An 18958-nucleotide genomic window follows, 5' to 3' on the forward strand; every position below is an offset into this window, starting at 1 on the left:
CACGAATAATGTGCGTGGCGGCTGGCAGCCAATGAAAATGATTGTTTACAAGAGGCTTTGTTTATTCCAAAACTCACGTAAGAGTGAATGGAGAATACTATTATCCGAAAAAAAAAATGTAAAGTAATCCATAAAAACAAAACATATTCATGGAAAGTACGTTTATTTAAAAAGTAGACTTTGCGAAAGCACGTGAAATAATTTAAATTAATGAGTGATGCAATAAAACCATTTTATTCAACGTAAAAAAAAAAACCTGTAACAAGAACGTGATTATTAACTATACGCATAACGATCGTGCGGGTTAACTCGGTTCCTGACAGAGTGCGCGCTTGCATGCAGTCTGCGAGCTATCAATATCAATTTTCGACTACGTGCGCGCGCTCTATACTGGAATACAGGAATCAACACAACCAAACTGGCGCTGCTTAACTTTTTTATAAGCGGTATAAAGCGACTCCCGAGATGTTAAAGATGAAATTTATAACTTATAAAAAGTCTTTAAAACATGATTTACATATCAGATTACTTTGTAATAGGATTACCGTATTTACTCGTGTATAACGCGCACTCGTGTATAGCGTGCACCACGATTTTTGCAACAAATTCCAAAGAAAAAAAAAATTTTCCCGTAAATAAATTTTACTAACATTTTGTGGTGCCTGTTAAGTAATTACGTATGAAACAAATGATAATTTAAATTGATGTGTGGTGATGCGTCAGGAAAATACTTAAACTCTGCTGTGTAGACGGAAGATAATGAAGCGCTGTATCGTCACAACTGGTACGTGGACGGGAGGGAGGCAGGCAGGAACGTGACGCGGAGGACTAGATGACTCACCGGTAGCAGCTGCGACGAGGAAGTGAAGGAAGTGGGCGGGGGAATGGCGACAACATTCTCTCTCTCTCTCTTTTATTTTACTAGCTGCGCTGGCTTTCTGTAGAGGGGGAGGTCTAAAAATAAACAAGAGACGGGCGAGCTTGCCGCGCACGTGTGTGTGTGTGTGTGTGCTGTGAGCGTGTGTGTGCGAGAGACCAGGTTGAGTGCGTGCGTGCGTGCGTGCGGGTGTGGGTGTGGGTGTGTGAAAGAGAGGCCTTGTTGCTTGTGCGTGTGTGTGGGGGCTGGCCAGAAACTTCACCCGTCACCCGGCAATTAACGACTTCCACTCCTCCTCCCCGCCTCACCCTACACTTTTTTTTTCTGTGTATAGCGCACATCCTTATTTTTTTCCTTTACTTGAGGGGAAAAAAGGGCGCGCTATACACGAGTATATACAGTAATTAAGTTAGTAAGCAGTTTTATCAGAACGAACGGCGTAAACTGCGTAAAGCAATAGGCGCGTTGTAAACAACGGGAATTTATTGCATTACATCAAATGAGGTTAAAACGGGACAGAAAACAAAAGGTTCAAATAATGTGAAAACATATATAACGGTAACGTAAATAAGGGGTTTCGCTGTATAATTTTTTGTAAGTGGAAGATGTAATCGTCCATTTACATTTCTTTTAAAAATGTAGGAGGGGGATGTCTTATATTAGTGTATCCGGACCAGATTTTGCAAGTTGAATTATTGTAAAATGAATTCGATTCGAATTGACGATTAGAATATCAAAAAATTTGAACTGGAATTCCGTAATTTTGAATATTCGCAGAACCCTACTTTTTTCCCACTTAGACAATCCAGGCCCAGATTGAAACAGTGTTTTTTTTTTTAAATATAAGATCGTATCAATATTTGTTTACTGGTTCGGGGGGAGGGGCTTACCTTGTTTCACGTCACTTTATTTGTATGCTCTAAAATATTGTTGGCTAGCTCCCACTTAAAAATTCCTCTATAAATTATAATTAGTAGCCTACTCCCTACATATTTTCATTTGACTCTTCTGACTGAGTAGCGAAGGCTGTTCATGGTTAAGATCTGTGGCCCTCTCTAAATTAAATTTTAAATACAGTAATAATAATTATTAATTACATCTTAAGTTTATTTCGTGCCTGTCTGACTTGCATACATAAATACAAAACCACCTGTGATGCTTGGATATTTTTTGATAATGGTTTTTATTACAAGAACTATTTAATGAATGCCAGGGACATTGAGTAATAAATAACAGATTACAAATATCATATACAGTAAACTCCCGGTATATCGCGCCCCGATTGATCGCGGAATCGGGTATATCGCGGGTCAAACCATCTCCCCCAGTCAGAAATGAAAAATAATAGAATAAATGGTTGATAGCCGATTAGGATAATTTTGCGTTGTATCTAACAAACTAAGCATCAGGCAGAAAAAAGCCTAGGCGTAGAAAATGTCCGCAGTGAAATTCTAAACAAGATATCTTCGTACATTATTCCTCTATCTTGTAGGGTTTTCAAATTATGGTCCAATCCAGCCCAGTGATATTTTCTGAAACACTAGTTCTTATCGTTGATTTATCTCACAAATGAAGCATCAGACAGGGGACCTGATAAAGCCCACAGTCCAGCGACATTATCCAGCGTGACTCGGCTGGGGATTGATGTTGGATAGGCTTGGTTGTCGGCAAGCGCTGGGTAGGGAGAGGCTAGCCGAGAACATGGAGAGAGGTAGAGATTAGAGCGGACAGAAACACGAGGGGGAGTGGGGGAGGGAATGTGTTCACGCAGCACACAGGCAGAGCATGAGTCACTTGACTGAGCAGCGTACCTGCGTACAAGGCAAAATCAGGTAGTCCGGTGTTTAAAATTCCACTCCAGAATCTTAATTGTACTTTACTGGACATCTGTATATAAATGTTTTGTTACAACTTAAACCTACATACGTAATATTATTGGGTAATTCATTGTATTATACACGTTCATCTTTTTACTTTGGTATAATGTTCTAACATTAAATAGTAAAGTAAATCAGGTAGCGGTTTTTTAATCTTTGCCCAGGAATTCCCAGTGGTCAAATACTTACGTGAACCATACTGTACCACTTTTGCCGTGAGGTAGTAAACAAGTCCCGGAAATGTTTATGTGTAACGTTCTCCCAACCTTTAACCAGAAGCTGGGGAATATAACACTTGCCGATCCGAGCCACACACACTCAGCAACTCGACACAGCGTTTGGTGAAATAAGTAAAGACATAGTTTAACACGGTTTTTAATACGGCGTCACTGATTGCGCTAAAATTAAATTGGCACAATTTTTGTTTCCCACACGTGACCATTTATAATTTACTGTAAGCATGGATAATAAAGTTTAACCACTTGACAGGATAGACGATTCTTTATTTTTTATTGTACTAATGCTAGAATCGTTTTTTCCTGTATCTGCGGCCTACTTCTGCAAAAGACAAGCTATCTGTAAGTAAATATAGAATTTTTATTTTGTCAATCAAACTCGGTACTTTGCGATTCATATTCGGTTTGAAGTATCACTATGGCCTTTCTTTTTAGAAGACTTCGACCACAGAATCGTGTGTAACCGCACACACTGCACTTACTTTGTTACGGACACTGACGAAGCAGATACTGTGGCTGACACCACGAGACTGGCAGCAGCTTGTGTGCCGCACGTGTGTATAGCGGCGTGTGGGCGCTCGTAGGCCGTGCGACAAACTGTGCGCGGCACGCGGAAAAATAAAAACAATTCAACATTTAATATTTATCTTTAAAATTTATTATTTTTATTTTTTCACCCGCGTTTAGTGAAAACTGCGGATGCAAAGTCCGCACAACGGCGGGCCGTCTATACTGTGCGTGCTTGCCGACCTATTAGAACACAGGCGGTGTTTTATGCCTTTTGACCTTGGTCACATCGAAACATCGCGGTTATGCAACAACGCGGGTAAAAGTTATGTCCCCCGACAACCGCGTTAATTAGGGAGTATACTGTATTACAAAAAAAGACAGTGTCATCGAAAGCCACAAGCTTCAGGTCTGCTAGAAAAGCAAACCAAAAAATATTTGAGCTCTATCCTGATTTGTACATAATTACGTATATAGTACATTTAATCAACTAAAATTAATACAATAAGTTGCAATGTATTGTGGACAGATATACAGCTATGCAAAAAAAAAAGTCTCCAATAGTATAAAAAGTTTACCTGTATGTTTATAGTTGCACAAAGATCTATCACTCCTAATCAGATATCAAATAACACCGCTTTACAACCAAAAGTCACGTAATTATATGTTCAACTTTATTATGGTGGTGACAACATTAGTAAAGCAAGAAAACCTGTAGAAGCACTAAGCCTTTATACTACAGTAGGTAATAAGAACACACTTTTTTTTTTTTTTTTTTTCATTATGGGCAGGCAAACTTAATTACTGGCCAACTTCATTGATATCGTGATCAGCTGTGTATGAGAATACTAGTATCATCTCGTACATGAACTTATTTAAGATAAGCATGCCGTGTGGAACTTGCAAAAGAGACAAAACCTGATAGTTATTGCCACTAACCCACCGCAGAAAAATGCACAGTTTGTATATCGTCTATGTGTATTTTTATTTATATTTATTTGTGTGTGTGTGTGTGTGTGTATATATATATATATATATATGTATATATATATATGTGTATATATATATGTGTGTGTGTGTGTGTGTGTGTGTGTGTGTGTGTGTGTATATATATATATATATATATATATATATATATATATATATATATGAGACACACAAAATAAATATTTATTACAATTCTGGTGGTTTGCACTCGGTTACTTACAGGTTTATAACTGGAGTGTACAGAAAATAGTAATATTTATTCTCTTACACACTGTTGAGAGTCGAAGTAGAGTGTCTAATCCGGGTATTTTGGGAAGGGAGAAGGGACTGAGAAAGAGCGAGCGGAAAGCTAACTGCTCTCTGAGGTCTTTCCCTATCCCCCTCTCAAAGACCCGTTGTTTACATGACACTCCGCTGGGCAACACGAAATTCTAGGAAAAAGCCTCCCCCCTGCTTTTTCAAACCGAACCACTCCAGCACTTAACCGTACAGCTTGTGCTCTCTAAGGGTAGTAGGGAACTATGTGTGTTGTGTTCTTTTCTTTTCGTGCTTGGGAGAAACTAAGGATCTTAGCCTTAATGCTTTGTTTCTTTCTCTTTGATTATTATGACTTTTTTGTGTTTAGCGTGAAGATAAGGTGTAACAACTTGAATGTGTAGTAATATTTTACATTATTTTTATTGTCATCTCTCAAGGGTGCTCTTGATGTTTCTTATTCTGTTGTACTCAGATTGAAAGTAGAGATGAAATAACAGACTGTGAAACATAAACAAATTGAATAAAATATGGAAGCATATTACCAGCAATGGTGGATGAGTTACAGAATAGAATAAACAGTAATTATTAGAGATGTTAGAAAATAAGTTGTGTTTGTTATTAGGTACATTAATTATAATTTTAATGTATGGACAGATATAATTTAATTGTATGTAATTATTATTTTTTTGAATAACATATAGATTGTGGTTTATATAAGTTACCTATATGATATCTAAAAGAAGGTTAAAACTGAAATTGAAAAATTTAATACAAAATTTAAGAATTGAAATTGGAATAAGATTTAAGTATTCATATTTCAGTAACTGTTCTGACAGCAAACATTTAATTAAAATTATTTACTTATTTACAATTGGACCAACATGTAGTGCTATGATTTTTAAAGTATTGAAAATATGTGCATAAATAATGAATTAGAATTTCATCATCCATGCTGCTACAGAATTGAAAATAAGTAAATGTTTCTTAATACTCTTTAAAAACAATTGTAATTTTAATAGTGGTGCACAAGGCACATTCTACTTGGAAAAATTTATTGGTAACGAATTGTACGTATCAAGAACAAATCAGAAACTGATAGCTTTACCAAATGGGAAAAATATAGTTAACTTTTATCTTCGTCTTGAATTAAAAATTTTTTTTTACAAAATAGATATTACAATAATAACATTTATTGATGTTAATATGTTAAGGAATAACATTTTTGTGATTAGAGTGAAAATTGGTTCAAATTATGTTTTATTTCATGAATTGACAGGCATTGGAATGTTATTACAGTATTATCGCAATCCAAATAAACATATAAAGAAATGTATCTGGGTTGGTTTTTCATACAATTCTACAGTTTTACTCCGAGCTTCATGAACATTCTTGACCTACAAAACAAGAAGGTCTAGATGATATTTAAAAAAACCAACCTTCTCCTCCTTCCCCGTCTATTTAAAGCAGAATTTTGGTACTTGATAACAATTTGCCCATTTGAAGTTCAAAATTAGAGGACATTTATGATCTTTTTTATTAAACGCTCCTGGAGCTGGAGGACAAACTAAAATCATTGTGTGCCCTCAAGCTTGTGACAGCCCAGACCATGCCTGGCTACCACAGAGCTGCTACTGTTACATACATAGAACACTTGAAATCTGCTGGACTCCAAAATACTATTCAGTTCCATCATTTGTTGCTCCCTATAATTCTTGAATGAAATAAACTGTAAATTTTTGACTGTTTTTTCTTCTGTTTTTTTTATTGTATCCGAACAAAAACTCACAAAGCATCATGGCTGCCATTATCCAACCCAGACTCTTTTACACATTTGTCATGAGTTTGTCATTCGTAAAAACACTTGGCGTTTAAAAGGTACTGAAAATTCCTGAGGAAAAAAAAAATTTATAACTGATCATTACTTACAGAGGTATCTAACATACATGGTACAACCAAAGGACTCTGTCCTTGGAATGACAGATTATAAAATTTACCTCGTGGGCTTTTGCAGAGGACTGTGGTCAACAAATTCTAAATATATGTTTGAAGATAGGTTCTTCCTCAGTGTAGCCTGGACTACAGCCGTAAAATATACTTCTTCACACTATATTCTGATTGTATAGTGAACCGTCGCCTGACACAACCTTTCAGTACCATGACCTCCACAAAGGATGGAGGTGGTCTTGAGTCCCCAACAACTAATCACAAAACATCTTTTAAAATATCAGCCAATCCTAACACAAGTTACAACACAAAGAAAAATCTCTGAATACATATAACTGGGGGGGCCATCACATTGTCTATCTATTTCTATCATCTTTGGGAATGTTCTCACACTGTTATTACTTCATCCAAATGTTTTAGAATCCTGGTTCTCAGGCATTGAAGGTTAAAGGAAGTATAGGAACTTAAATAATAACTTCTTGAGTACACATTTAAAATCAACCAACTAGCCAAAATAAGTAAATATGTTGTAAACATTTGGACATGTTTACATGTTTATAATTATTGTTGTATCTTAGCTTTGTATTTTGTGATCTAAGTAAGAGTAACTATACATTTTTATGTAATGTATGTAAATGCTAAATTGTACATGGTGCGACGACCCAGAGATATTCCATAGTTCATCAGTTGACATTGATATTTGGGATGTTATTCTTCTTTGTTGAACATTTATTTGAGATGTATTGTTCCGTTTATTACTGACTTCGCATCATGTAGTTACTGTTAGCTATGGTCTTCGAGTATTGAGGTTGTTTAATTATTCTTCCTAGCTGAGATGCTCGCTGGTCGGCATTTTCGGGAGGAACGATGGACTTAAGTTTTGAACTGCGGAGCGAAGGGACGTTCTCTGTGCGTGTGACAGTTCCTGGGTTCGGGAATTGCGCGCAGAGGACAAGAAGATACGTGGCTACCGCGTAATTAGTTATTTTTGAAGTCTGATTCTTCGTCATGCAGACTATAGGGAGTCGCATTTCGCATTTAAGTTTACTACCGCGTCGGGCGAATATCCGTCCTTGCAAGACTTCCGATCATCTTCATGCTGCAGTTCCTGTCTGCGCTGGTGAGACCTGCCCAAACTAAATATTTTTCAGCACACCCGGAATGGCGTCAACAGTAGCTGTCATCATCAGTATTGCTACTGGATCGTAGTTTAGACGTTATTTCACAGCAAGACTGCTCGTATATCCTGGAAAGCTGAGGACGAGATCAGTGGTCCAAGAAGAACGGAGTTTCAACTGCCCTCCCCTGAACTAAGCCGGACTATTTTCTTACGAATAACTTATTTATTAGCTAGATGCTCATGAAATTCAATTTAACCCTGAACATTACTGGCATTAGATATAGGTATCAATGGGTCGTCGCGTGCTAGGAAAATTTGTATAAACTTTAGAGTTATCAAAGTTATCATTTTTTTTGTCTTATCTCCTTATAATATTACTTAATAAACTATGATGAATTTAAATGTTGTAAATTTATGAACCCGTATGATACTAGATCACACACATCCATTAACATCACAAAATAAATTAAAATATTTAATTACAGATGACCCATCAATGTGGAGCGGAAAGCAGTAAAATCTAATTCCAATACATTAAACACAATAACGTGGGTCTGAAATCTAGCCTAAATTTGATAATGTCTTCAAGGGCTTTTATCAAATTACATAAACAAATAATTTTCAATGACCCTGTTTTAAATAAAAATCACCTAGTGTTGGGAACCACGTCTGAAGTTGCTTAAAACATGTCTACATACAGAAACTTATCTGTCATATATCAAACCTCAACATCAGTCAATAAAATGTCTTAAATCCAATAAAAATATATTCCAAAAAGAGGTGGGAGGTGTGACCCTTTGCTTTACAATAAAAGGTTTGAATATATATCTTTTTTAAATGTTTCTTTGGTTGTTTGCTTTCTATCTAAATAAAATTTACACTATTGACTTTGGACCAAAATAAGAGAAAAATTCACAGTCTATTTGATATTTTAAAACAAAACTACCCCATCCCTCTAAATGAATTGTCTTCACTCTGCACCACATATTGTTTGCAGCGGTGACAGGGTGCACGGTGCATGTTTGGACAGCTACGAGCCGGAGAGCGCCCCGGGCAAGCTGACAGGCAGCCGGCTGGGCAGCCTGGACAGCGGTGCAACGAGCGAGAGCGAGGAGACCTACAAGGCTCCCGCGGCGGAGCAGAGCCATCTGCTGGACCTCAGCAACAACAACGCGACCGTCCGCCCGCAGCAGCGTGGACACTGCGATGCAGGTACGCCCTGTTGCCAGTATGGCTGCAATCATTAGGAATATCCATTTATTGCGTTTGCATTTGCACAACATTTTATGTCAATTCAGCATTTTTCTGTTAAAATTGAGGATTTTTCACTTTTTATAAAATACTGAATATCCACTTCCAAAAACTAGTAATACTGCTAAATTTACGTCCGCAACAGAACTTGATTTATATGATTTTTGGGTCTAAAAATTGCAAGTAAATAATGATAACATTTAGCATAGTACATAATTTTTCCAACTATTATTTGTAGGGCTAATGGAAAATCTACACTAATATTATAAAGAGGAAAGATTTGTATTTTTGTGTGTATGTTTGTAATGAATAAACTCAAAAACTACTGTGCCGATTTCAAAACTTTTTTAACCATTAGAAAGCTACATTCACCCTGTGTAACATAGGCTATATTTATTGCTAGAAAAGATAAGGAATCCTTACTAAAACTTAAGTAACGTAACCCAAGGTGTAAAAATAATGCCATAAAACATCTTACAGCGCATGCGCTGCGGAAACTATTGATGATAGAACAAAAGTATGTCTTACATTATTAAAGAACATATAAATAACTACAAAAAACTTTGCGATACTATATGTCCAACTATTATTGTTATGTCACAATAACATATTTTTAAATTTTAAAAGTTGATAGACCATGTTATTCATACTTCTGTTTAAAACACTTTAAATGTTTGGCCATGGAGGTTGGAATGTCGCCTGGCACAGCCATGCTCGCGACGCGCGCTATGGTTATCTATGGATGATAGGTTTGTTTACTTTTGACGTGGCACGAGGCTCTTTCCTCTTTATAATCTACACTACTAGCGGCCCGTCCCGGCTTCGCACGGGTGGACATGATTTTTTTAATATTTTTACCTATTATTTATATTTTTTTGTTGTTTCATTTCTATATTTTTTTAAACACAGTATCACATTATCTATGTATACTTACAATCCGAATCTGTTCGTCATTTTTTTTTATTTAAGTAACTTATTTCATTTTAAGGGAGACATATTACTTAGTATTTTTTATTTACATTTTTACAACATTTTACATTTAAATCTGAACCTACCTAATTAAATTTCCTAAGTTTTTTATTAATATTTTTTTTGTTGTTTTTTAAATTTTTATTTTTTTTTTGTTTTTTTAGTTGTGTGTATTTATTTTAAAGAGTTTTTCTAAGTCATTGTAATTGTTACATTTCTGTTTTTACATTTTTATTTTAAAGCTTTATTTAATTCTATTGGTTCTTACTTTTATTTTACAAAACTTTTACCTTAAAGCTTCACTGTACACTATGTTGGCAGTGGTATTTGTAGGTGATAACAAAACATATTGATTTTCAGGAGATCCTACTCGAGAAAGGACAACATATAATTGCCCATGAGAGAAGCACTCTTTTCTTAGATTGATGCTAACAATCGAAAAAGTTTGTCCCTGTGATTTATTTATCGTAAGGGCAAACGATATCTTCACAGGAAACCGTAACCTTTTAAAGGATATAGGCAAATCTGTCGGAATCATCTGGATTCGCAGAATGTGAGAGAGCTGTCCGGCCGCAGGCCCCGTGATGATTGTTACTACAATCACATTTTCTCGTAATTCCTTTATCAAAAGTCTTGTGCCATTACACATACTGGGAGGGCTTAAATTTCTCAATAGCATAATGGGAGTACCTCTTTTTAATTTTAGTTCGTGGGGTGGCAAGCCGTCAGGATTAAGGGAATTTAAAAATTCTTGTGGGTAGTGCAGTATATCTTCGATGTTGCACACAGTGTTAATAGATTTGTAACATTTAAAATCACCCGGTACTTTTTCCATAATCATTCTATTCAGGGCTCGATTTTAGCACCTGTCCGCCTGCCCGGGACAGGCAAAATCTTGTCCGGGCAGGCAAAATAAAAAAGGCAACTGTCCGGTGGACAGGTGCAACATGTGACACGGAGGTTATTCGCACGCACTAATGCAGCAGAGGTGATTAATAACATTTATGCGACCGCGACCGCAAATAAAACGTCTTTGACAATATCTATAAATAAACAATAATGGCTGCTCTTTTGTGACGGACGACTCTGGCTATTGTATACCGCGGGAAAAAAAAGTAGGTTATGTACAAACCGTGCTGAAATCTTCTGAATCATAATTCTTAAAATCTTACGTTCACGTCATGATTCACGTAACATAGTCGTATTCGTATGCTAGAGATGTAAAACGTCTCACACCGATGATGTTTGTTTTTGTTGCCATGTTTTAATATTAATTTCTTTGCAGTGCAGCCAACAATTACGTAATTTACCGTTGTATACTTTCAAAATATAATTTTTTAAATTTATTTTCTTTATAAATCGCAACTTTACTAATTCCTTGCTCTGCTTTAACATAGTTTGTTAACAGAAAAGCGTTTTCGCGTGGTCAACATTTCACGGCGTACTCCAGATGCAGCTGACAGTGGCCGCAGTGACTGCGACTGCGACTGCGACTGCTACAAGCAGTGCCCACCACAAGTCTCAAGATATGGAAGATGCAATACTGACAAAACCTGGACAATCCAAAGCAGAGATGACCTTACAAAGTATTCAAAAGGATGTTTTCACTAAACTGGAAATACTGTTTCGTACGTCTCATGCCCTGGCTAAACATGGGCGACCTTTCACAGACTTTTTTGGCAGTGTATACTTGACACAAAGAAAGGCCAGGAGTTGGTAATACTTACCGCACTGACAAGAAGTGCAAAGAATTTCTGGGTTCCATTGCAGAAATAGAACGCCAGTAATTGTAAAATAACTTAAGAAGTGCACCATATATTTCAGTAATGTGTGATGAGTCTACAGACAGTGCTGTACAAGAACAGGTCATTGTTTATGTAAGGTTTGCTGTTAAAGGGGTAATACATTGTAAGTTTGTAGGTGTTAAACATGTAGAAAGGCCTAATGCAGCCCTGATTTATGACTGCATATTGTATATTTTAAATGAGTATTGTGGGTTCACCATTTCAGATTTAAAGCTGCATTTGGTAGGCTTTGCAAGTGATGGTGCAGCAGTGATGCGAGGATTGCATAATGGAGTTAGTACCAAATTGAAACAATCAATTCAGCCCAATTTGGTTGCTATACATTGTCTAGCACACCGTCTTGAACTCACATTGAAGGCTGCACTTTCTGAAACACCATTGAATCTCAAAGTGGAAAATTTCTTTAAGAAATTATATGCATTCTTCCACCACAGTCCAGTGCACCGAGTGATCTTGAAAAAATATTGTGAAACTCTGAGAATCAAGTTCTGCATACCTACCAGAGTTGGAGGCACTCGTTGGGTTTCTCACACCAAACGAGCCTTGACAAATGTGCTCAAGATTGTTCCTGCACTTATCCTCACTGCAGAAAATTTACGCCAGGAATCAACGTGTAATGCATCAACTTCTGGTTCATGCAAATTTATTGAAGATGCACTGAACAATTTGTAATTTTTTCAGTATATTCACTTCTTTTGCGATGTAACCTCTATTTTGAGTTACTTTTCACAACTTTTGCAACATCCTTATTTGACTAGCAGAAACACAAAAGTCACTGTGTGATACTATCACCATGTTGCAGAAGCTCTGTGACAAAGATGGCTTTCATCTCCGTGCATGCAACAAATTAATTGAAGATGAAGCTAAGCAGTTGAAAGGAGCTCCTTTGCAGACACCCAAGAAAACAGCTGTTATAAATGCAATTGTTGAAAATTTATAATCTCGCCTTGGAGATAAGAAAACTAGACTCTGTGAATTACTGACTGCTACAAATTTGTTTAGTTTTAAAACGTGGCCTACAAGCATTCAGTCTCAGTTTGGTGACACTTGCATCATTAGGTTGATCTTGATACACTTTTTTTCTCCCTCCCTTGTGAATAATGGAGTAAAGTGTGAAATGATTGAGTTGGAATGGACAAGTCTAAAGACCACAGTTTACCAGCTGTATAATCCAGTAACCAAAGCAAATTGGAGTGATATCAATCTCAAATACCACACTGAGTATGAAAATGTACTCTCTCTCATTGATCTTGTGCTATCTCTGCCAGCTCACACTGCAGATTGTGAGCGAGGGTTCTCGCTCATGAAGTCTATAAAGACAGACTGGCGAAACTGTCTAAATGATGATACAATATCTGCCCTCATGCGTGTTCAAATACAGTCACCTTCTGAAAGTGAGTTTGATCCAGCTCTAGCAATGAATCTCTGGTATCATAATGTTCAGAAAAAATGTCGACCCTTTCAGCCTCCTTATCGAAGATGTTCAAGACAGAATCAGCCAAGTAATTCGTGCAGTGACTCAGACAGTGACTCGTCTGAAAATGATGATTAAATAAGGATGTTAAGTGTGTGATAAAAATAGGTGCAAAATATAGCAAAAATCCTTTTTTCTCACTTTTTCAGTGACTTTGAAATTTTTTTTATTTGGGTAAAACAGCGGACAGGCAAATTGGATGGCGGACAGGCAAATTTTCGATTACACCTGTCCGTTGGGCAGGTTAAAATATTCCTTAAAATCTAGCCCTGATTCTATTTATCTTATTTACTGATTCGTTTCTCGGTGACACTATCGCCCTCGAACAGAGCCAATTGAAATTTCTTTCTGTGAGATTTTCGATGTTGGGATAGATTGTGTCTGTCAGAATTTCTAGACTGTTAACAGTTTGAGCTAATTCATTGTCCAAAAATACTTGGGGGCTATGTAAAATGTTGAAAAAATGTAAATAAAAAAATACTAAGTAATATGTCTCCCTTAAGATTAAATAAGTTACTTTAATAAAAAAAGATGAACAAATTCGGATTGTAAATGTACATAGATAATGTGATACTGTGTTTAAAAAAATATAGAAATAAAACAAAAAAATATAAATGAAAGGTAAAAATATATAAAAAATCATGTCCACCCGTGCAAAGCCGGGACGGGCCGCTAGTGGTAAAAAAAAATGGTGCATTTCAGTGAATGAAACAAGTTATTTTGGTGCAAACTTTTGGTGAAAAATAAATTGTTTCTTTTAGAAAATTATCAAATTCGTCATTAAAATTTTGAATATTTGAATGTATATATCTAGTCAATAAAAATTGTTTTATTATGTCAAAATTTATTAAGAACAATAATTTTTACAGTTAAATTCGGCATACTGATTTTGTGTTGCTACATATTAAAATTCTCAAGTTTGTGTACATTTATAAAATAAGGCAGAATTGATCTGAAATACATGCTTTATGGTTAGAGAAGATGAAAAATAGCATTTAAAAAGCTACTTTATAGCATTTATTTTTTGTTCTGTAGCATTTATTAGCGTTTATAATTTTTTTTAAAGTCCTGTAGTGTGTGATGTTCAAAAAATGTGTTTTAAAAATATAGGAATATAATATAACAATACTGACATTGTAATTACATATAGTAATAAACTAATAAAGAATTGAATCAAAATACAAATAACAAATACAGCTACATGGGACAATCAATCATACAAATTTTTGTTTCTGACCACTAGTAACACAACATACTGTAGCAGAGAAATTTGACACACTAAAAAAATCACACATCATGTTCATGATAATTCATGATTAAATGAAAGCATTGAACATGTTTCAATGGTATTCTCGGTCCTCCTTGTCCAATGAACGTGGGTGGTTTGTTGTGACACACGGCGGGAGAAGGGAGGAGAGGCGGAGGGTGGCTTGTTGAATGATGGACGGGGATGGGTGGGAGAGACTTTTTTTTTGCACGTAAGGTTTACGAGGGGGGAAGGAAAGTTTGAGGGTGGCATGTTGAATGATGAAAGGCGAGGGGTGGGAGAGACCTTTTTTTTTGCTTCTAAGGAATGCGAGGGGGGAAGGGAAGAGTTTGTTTTACAGTTACCGGGTAGTGTTTATGAGGAAAATAACAAGTTATACAGTGGAGTTCAAACAGAAAGGTGTGAAGTATGCCGAATGAAACGGAAAAAATGTGGGGCGAGAAAATAAGATACGGCAGCAACTAATGTCAAGACAGACTGGTGCAGCCAAACATAACTACAGAAGGCGCCAAAAGATAAGCGAGCATTTCGAAGGATAAAACAACAAACAAGGAAAATATCCAGAAATAGAAGCGGCCGTGACCGTGAGTGACAGGCAAAGAAATACGGTACAGTAATTTATTGTACACATCGCCCGGGACACGAGTTGTGTTTACAGCACTTTAGAGCAGACTGTACTGGTTGGCCTTGATAACTTCCGCTGGCTTATCGCTGCACGCGCACACGCACACACACACGCACGCACATGCACACGCAGCTGCCTAATGCCTTGCCGGTTGCCGCTTGGAAACAAAACATGTGCTCTGACGGGAAAAAAAAATTCCAGTAGCTCAAAATAACACAATGGTAGTTTAGTATGTAGCGCAAATTCGCAAGTTGGTTAGTTTATCACATTTTATCGCTGGTAAATGGGTTTGTCGCATTTATTCGCGGCTATATCGTTAAAACGATTTTTCATCCTCTCTATTTATGGTCTTTAAGGGCCTGTTGTATTTTCTTATAATTTTCCATCCTCAAGAAGTGCGTAATGTGTGTGCAGAGGAATATCTCCCAAACCTGTAATGAAATGTTACATTCCCATATACAGTACAACCCTGTTATAACATTCTCCAAGGGACCAACATAAAAAAATGTTATAAGCAGGAAAATGTTATAAGCAGGAAATCATCTTCACTTTGTAAAAATTACACGTGGATTGATTAAATTAAAAAGTATAGGTAAAACAACACAAAATACAGGAGTATTACACTAAGTACAGCAATAGAGTGGAAAATTGGTTAATTTTATTTATAGATAATACCTAATAATATGCTAAAGAAAAAAAAATGTTTTGTACAATACAGTTCAGAGTCGAAACAGAAATATTCAACTCTTTTGCAATCACAACACACGTTTTGTTGGGGTTCCTGTCCACTTGGTTAATAAACTGAATTTTTTCAGCTACAGAATATATTTTCGCTTATATTTATCGGCCATCATAACCGTACAAAAACCTGAATAAAATTTCAATACGGCGTATTTTAATTAAATACGACCGTGACTACAATAAGTAAAAATATAATAATAATTACGGTAAAGGTTAACCACAAACAAAAGCCGTGAATATATCCATAGAACAGTTAACCATCTCAAGGTGTTAAACCTTTGAAACAAAAACCAGCACCATAGAGTATAGTAGCACTGTTTCCGACCATGTATCAGTGCACAAAATGTGCATCATAAGTATAAAGGAACAAGTCATAGGCTAACAAGCGCGAACAGGACGCCATATTGATAGTCGATCCGGTGCAAGTTGTGGAGTGCGTGTGTACCACGTCTATGGTGAACTACTCAAATGTAAACATCTGATGTTTGTATATGCGTGCTGTATTTTCTAGCTATGGTTTCGCTCTAAATTATGACTTTGAAGGAAGGGATACCGCAAATTGTGGCAGTTATCAAAGTAAATTTGAACGTTAAAGGCGGGAATGTAGAAGTTTTAATATTGTTATAGGCGGGAAATTAAAGCATTGTGATAAATGGAGAAATGACGGGACCATGAAATTATGGTGTTATAGGCGGGAAAATGTTAAAAACGGGAATGTTATAACCGGGTTGTACTGTACTAGAATTCAAAACTTTATATTTCCTAAACATGTTACATGTTTTCACAAACTTTTTTAATTCTCTACCTTTAACATATTCATTCAGTCATTCCCTAATGACTAGATGGTTAAGTTTTTGCAGTGGTATGCTTGCTTTGACAAAAGCAAGAACTGTCTTCTTATATAGTTTAGTTTTCTCGTCCTTAGCTTTCTTGCAAAGAGAGATGTTTTCTTCTAAAGTTAGTTCCAGAACCCAATGCCTGGCACCTATCTTTGTTCACCATATGCAGTGCTTGTTTTAATGATTTAATGAATGTTTTTGTCATTTGAGCACAATGTTTTTACTAACCCAGCATCTATGATCACTTTTATGAAACAGTATAGGTGTGCTAACTATGTGCTTCTTCACCTCGATTCTAATAATCAATGTGTGTTCGTAAACATTTTTAACTGCGAGCTGTTAAAGATTAACTTATAAAACTGATAAGGGGAATGGGGGGTATAAATGACAGGCAGGAAATTCTTCCAGCTTATCAACCGAGCCCTGGGAAATTCTTGTCTAACCAATAGTACTTTATTGCTCTTTTCAACCCTCCTTCTTTCCTCCTGTAAAGATTGGATACTGGCGAGTCCTTGGGTGGAATTAATGAAAGAGCGGAGGATAAAAGTAGAAGTGGGGGAAAAATAAGCGGAGAAAGGCGGACGGTTATGTGTTCATTTTACATGAGAAATGTCTAAAATGTGTAGGCCTATTAAAAAATATGAGCAGTTATTAGTACTAACATTCCATATGCTGTTCAGAACTTGAAGTCACTATTCACAGGATCGTGGGACAGTGAGTATGAAAGGCAAGTGCGACTACACCACATGATACGCTGTAACGTACACTAGATGTGTTTTATTGTTTGGTACGGGAGAGATGGTAGCTTAACAAGTGCTAGCATCCGAGACTGGCCACAGTGCAGTGAAGCGTGGCGGTGGGCTAGGGGCGGCGGCATTCCATCTTCACACACTGCGGCTGGAGGTTATTTCTTTCATTGCATTAATCATATTTTATTTATTAAGACCAAATACAAAAAGAATACTATCAAATATATTGGGTTTAAAAAGTTAACAACGGTATTTTTCTTCAGGTCAAGGGTCAAAATGGGCCGCTCCCGATTTAAGGAAGGTAGCGATTTTACAAATGCAATTTGTGGAACCATGCGCATACATAAAATCTGGGTTATAGTTTATGAGATTTTCAGATTTCAAAATGCACCACATAGTCTGTATTCTGTAAAATAAAAGTCTGTACAAATCATGTGAAACTATAGATAAAGAAAAATTTAAGGATTGTGGGTTTAAGGGTTAAGGATTGTGATTTTTTGTACCTGTATGATACTACAGTACAACCCTGTTATAACATTCTCCAAGGGACCAACATAAAAAAAATTTTATAAGCAGGAAATCAGAAAATTACATCTTCACTTTGTATAAATTACGTGTGGATTGATTAAATTAAAGAGTATAGGTAAAACAACACAAAATACAGGAGTAATACACTAACACACTAAGTACAGCAATAGAGTGGAAAATTGGTTTATTTTATTTATAGATAATACCTAATAATATGCTTAAAAAAAATGTTTTGTACGATACAGTTTAGAGTCGAAACAGAAATATTCAACTCTTTTGCAATCGCAACACGCGTTTTGTTGGGGTTCCTGTCCACTTGGTTAATAAACTGAATTTTTTCAGCTACAGAATATGATTTTCGCTTATATTTATCGGCCATCATAGCCATACAATAACCTGAATAAAATTTCAATACAGCGTATTTTAATTAAATACGACCGTGACTACAATAAGTAAGTGAAAAAAAATAATTACGGTAAAGGTTAACCTAGAGGTGGGTCGCAAAGTATCAACCTTCTACTTTGTAACTGATACACGCCTGATCAGGAACTGCAAACGAGTACACTATTCAAGTATCAAGTACTTTAGTATCAGTTTAGAATTCGCCTGGCACAACACCATGGCCAATGTGGGCATGCGCAGAACCCGATCGCAGATGAAGGTCACTTGGGCGGAGCTTGTGAAAGGGGAGGGAGCGGCACGACGAATAAGGGATAAAGAAGGAAAAGAATGTAGGGGAGGAAGCGCAGGGGAAGGCGTTGAAGGAGAGGCGCAGAGTGAAATTGTTACGAGTCGTTTTGTTTATTGTCCCACATCAAAGTACGCTCAGTGCGCAGTGCGTTCACCGTCTCGTTCAATAATAAAACTAATGAAATTTTAATATTAAAAAGTACATTAATACAAG

General features: G+C 36.4%; 1 protein-coding gene across 8 annotated transcripts in view; it reads left to right on the forward strand.

The window, feature by feature from the left end:
- LOC134527372 (eukaryotic translation initiation factor 4E-binding protein Mextli) overlaps positions 1-18958 on the forward strand; it is a 168176-nt gene that overhangs the window by 112934 nt on the left and 36284 nt on the right. For all 8 annotated transcript variants that reach the window (XR_010074175.1, XR_010074176.1, XM_063359999.1 and 5 more), the window contains one exon: positions 8837-9018. Coding sequence is in view for 6 of the 8 variants with exons in the window: in XM_063359999.1 (XP_063216069.1) it covers positions 8837-9018 (182 nt within the window). In the remaining 2 variants the exon portion in view is untranslated. The remainder of the gene's footprint in view (positions 1-8836; positions 9019-18958) is intronic.

The sequence above is a fragment of the Bacillus rossius genome, chromosome 1, assembly GCF_032445375.1.
Source record: "Bacillus rossius redtenbacheri isolate Brsri chromosome 1, Brsri_v3, whole genome shotgun sequence".
NCBI classification, from domain to species: Eukaryota; Metazoa; Arthropoda; class Insecta; order Phasmatodea; family Bacillidae; genus Bacillus; species Bacillus rossius.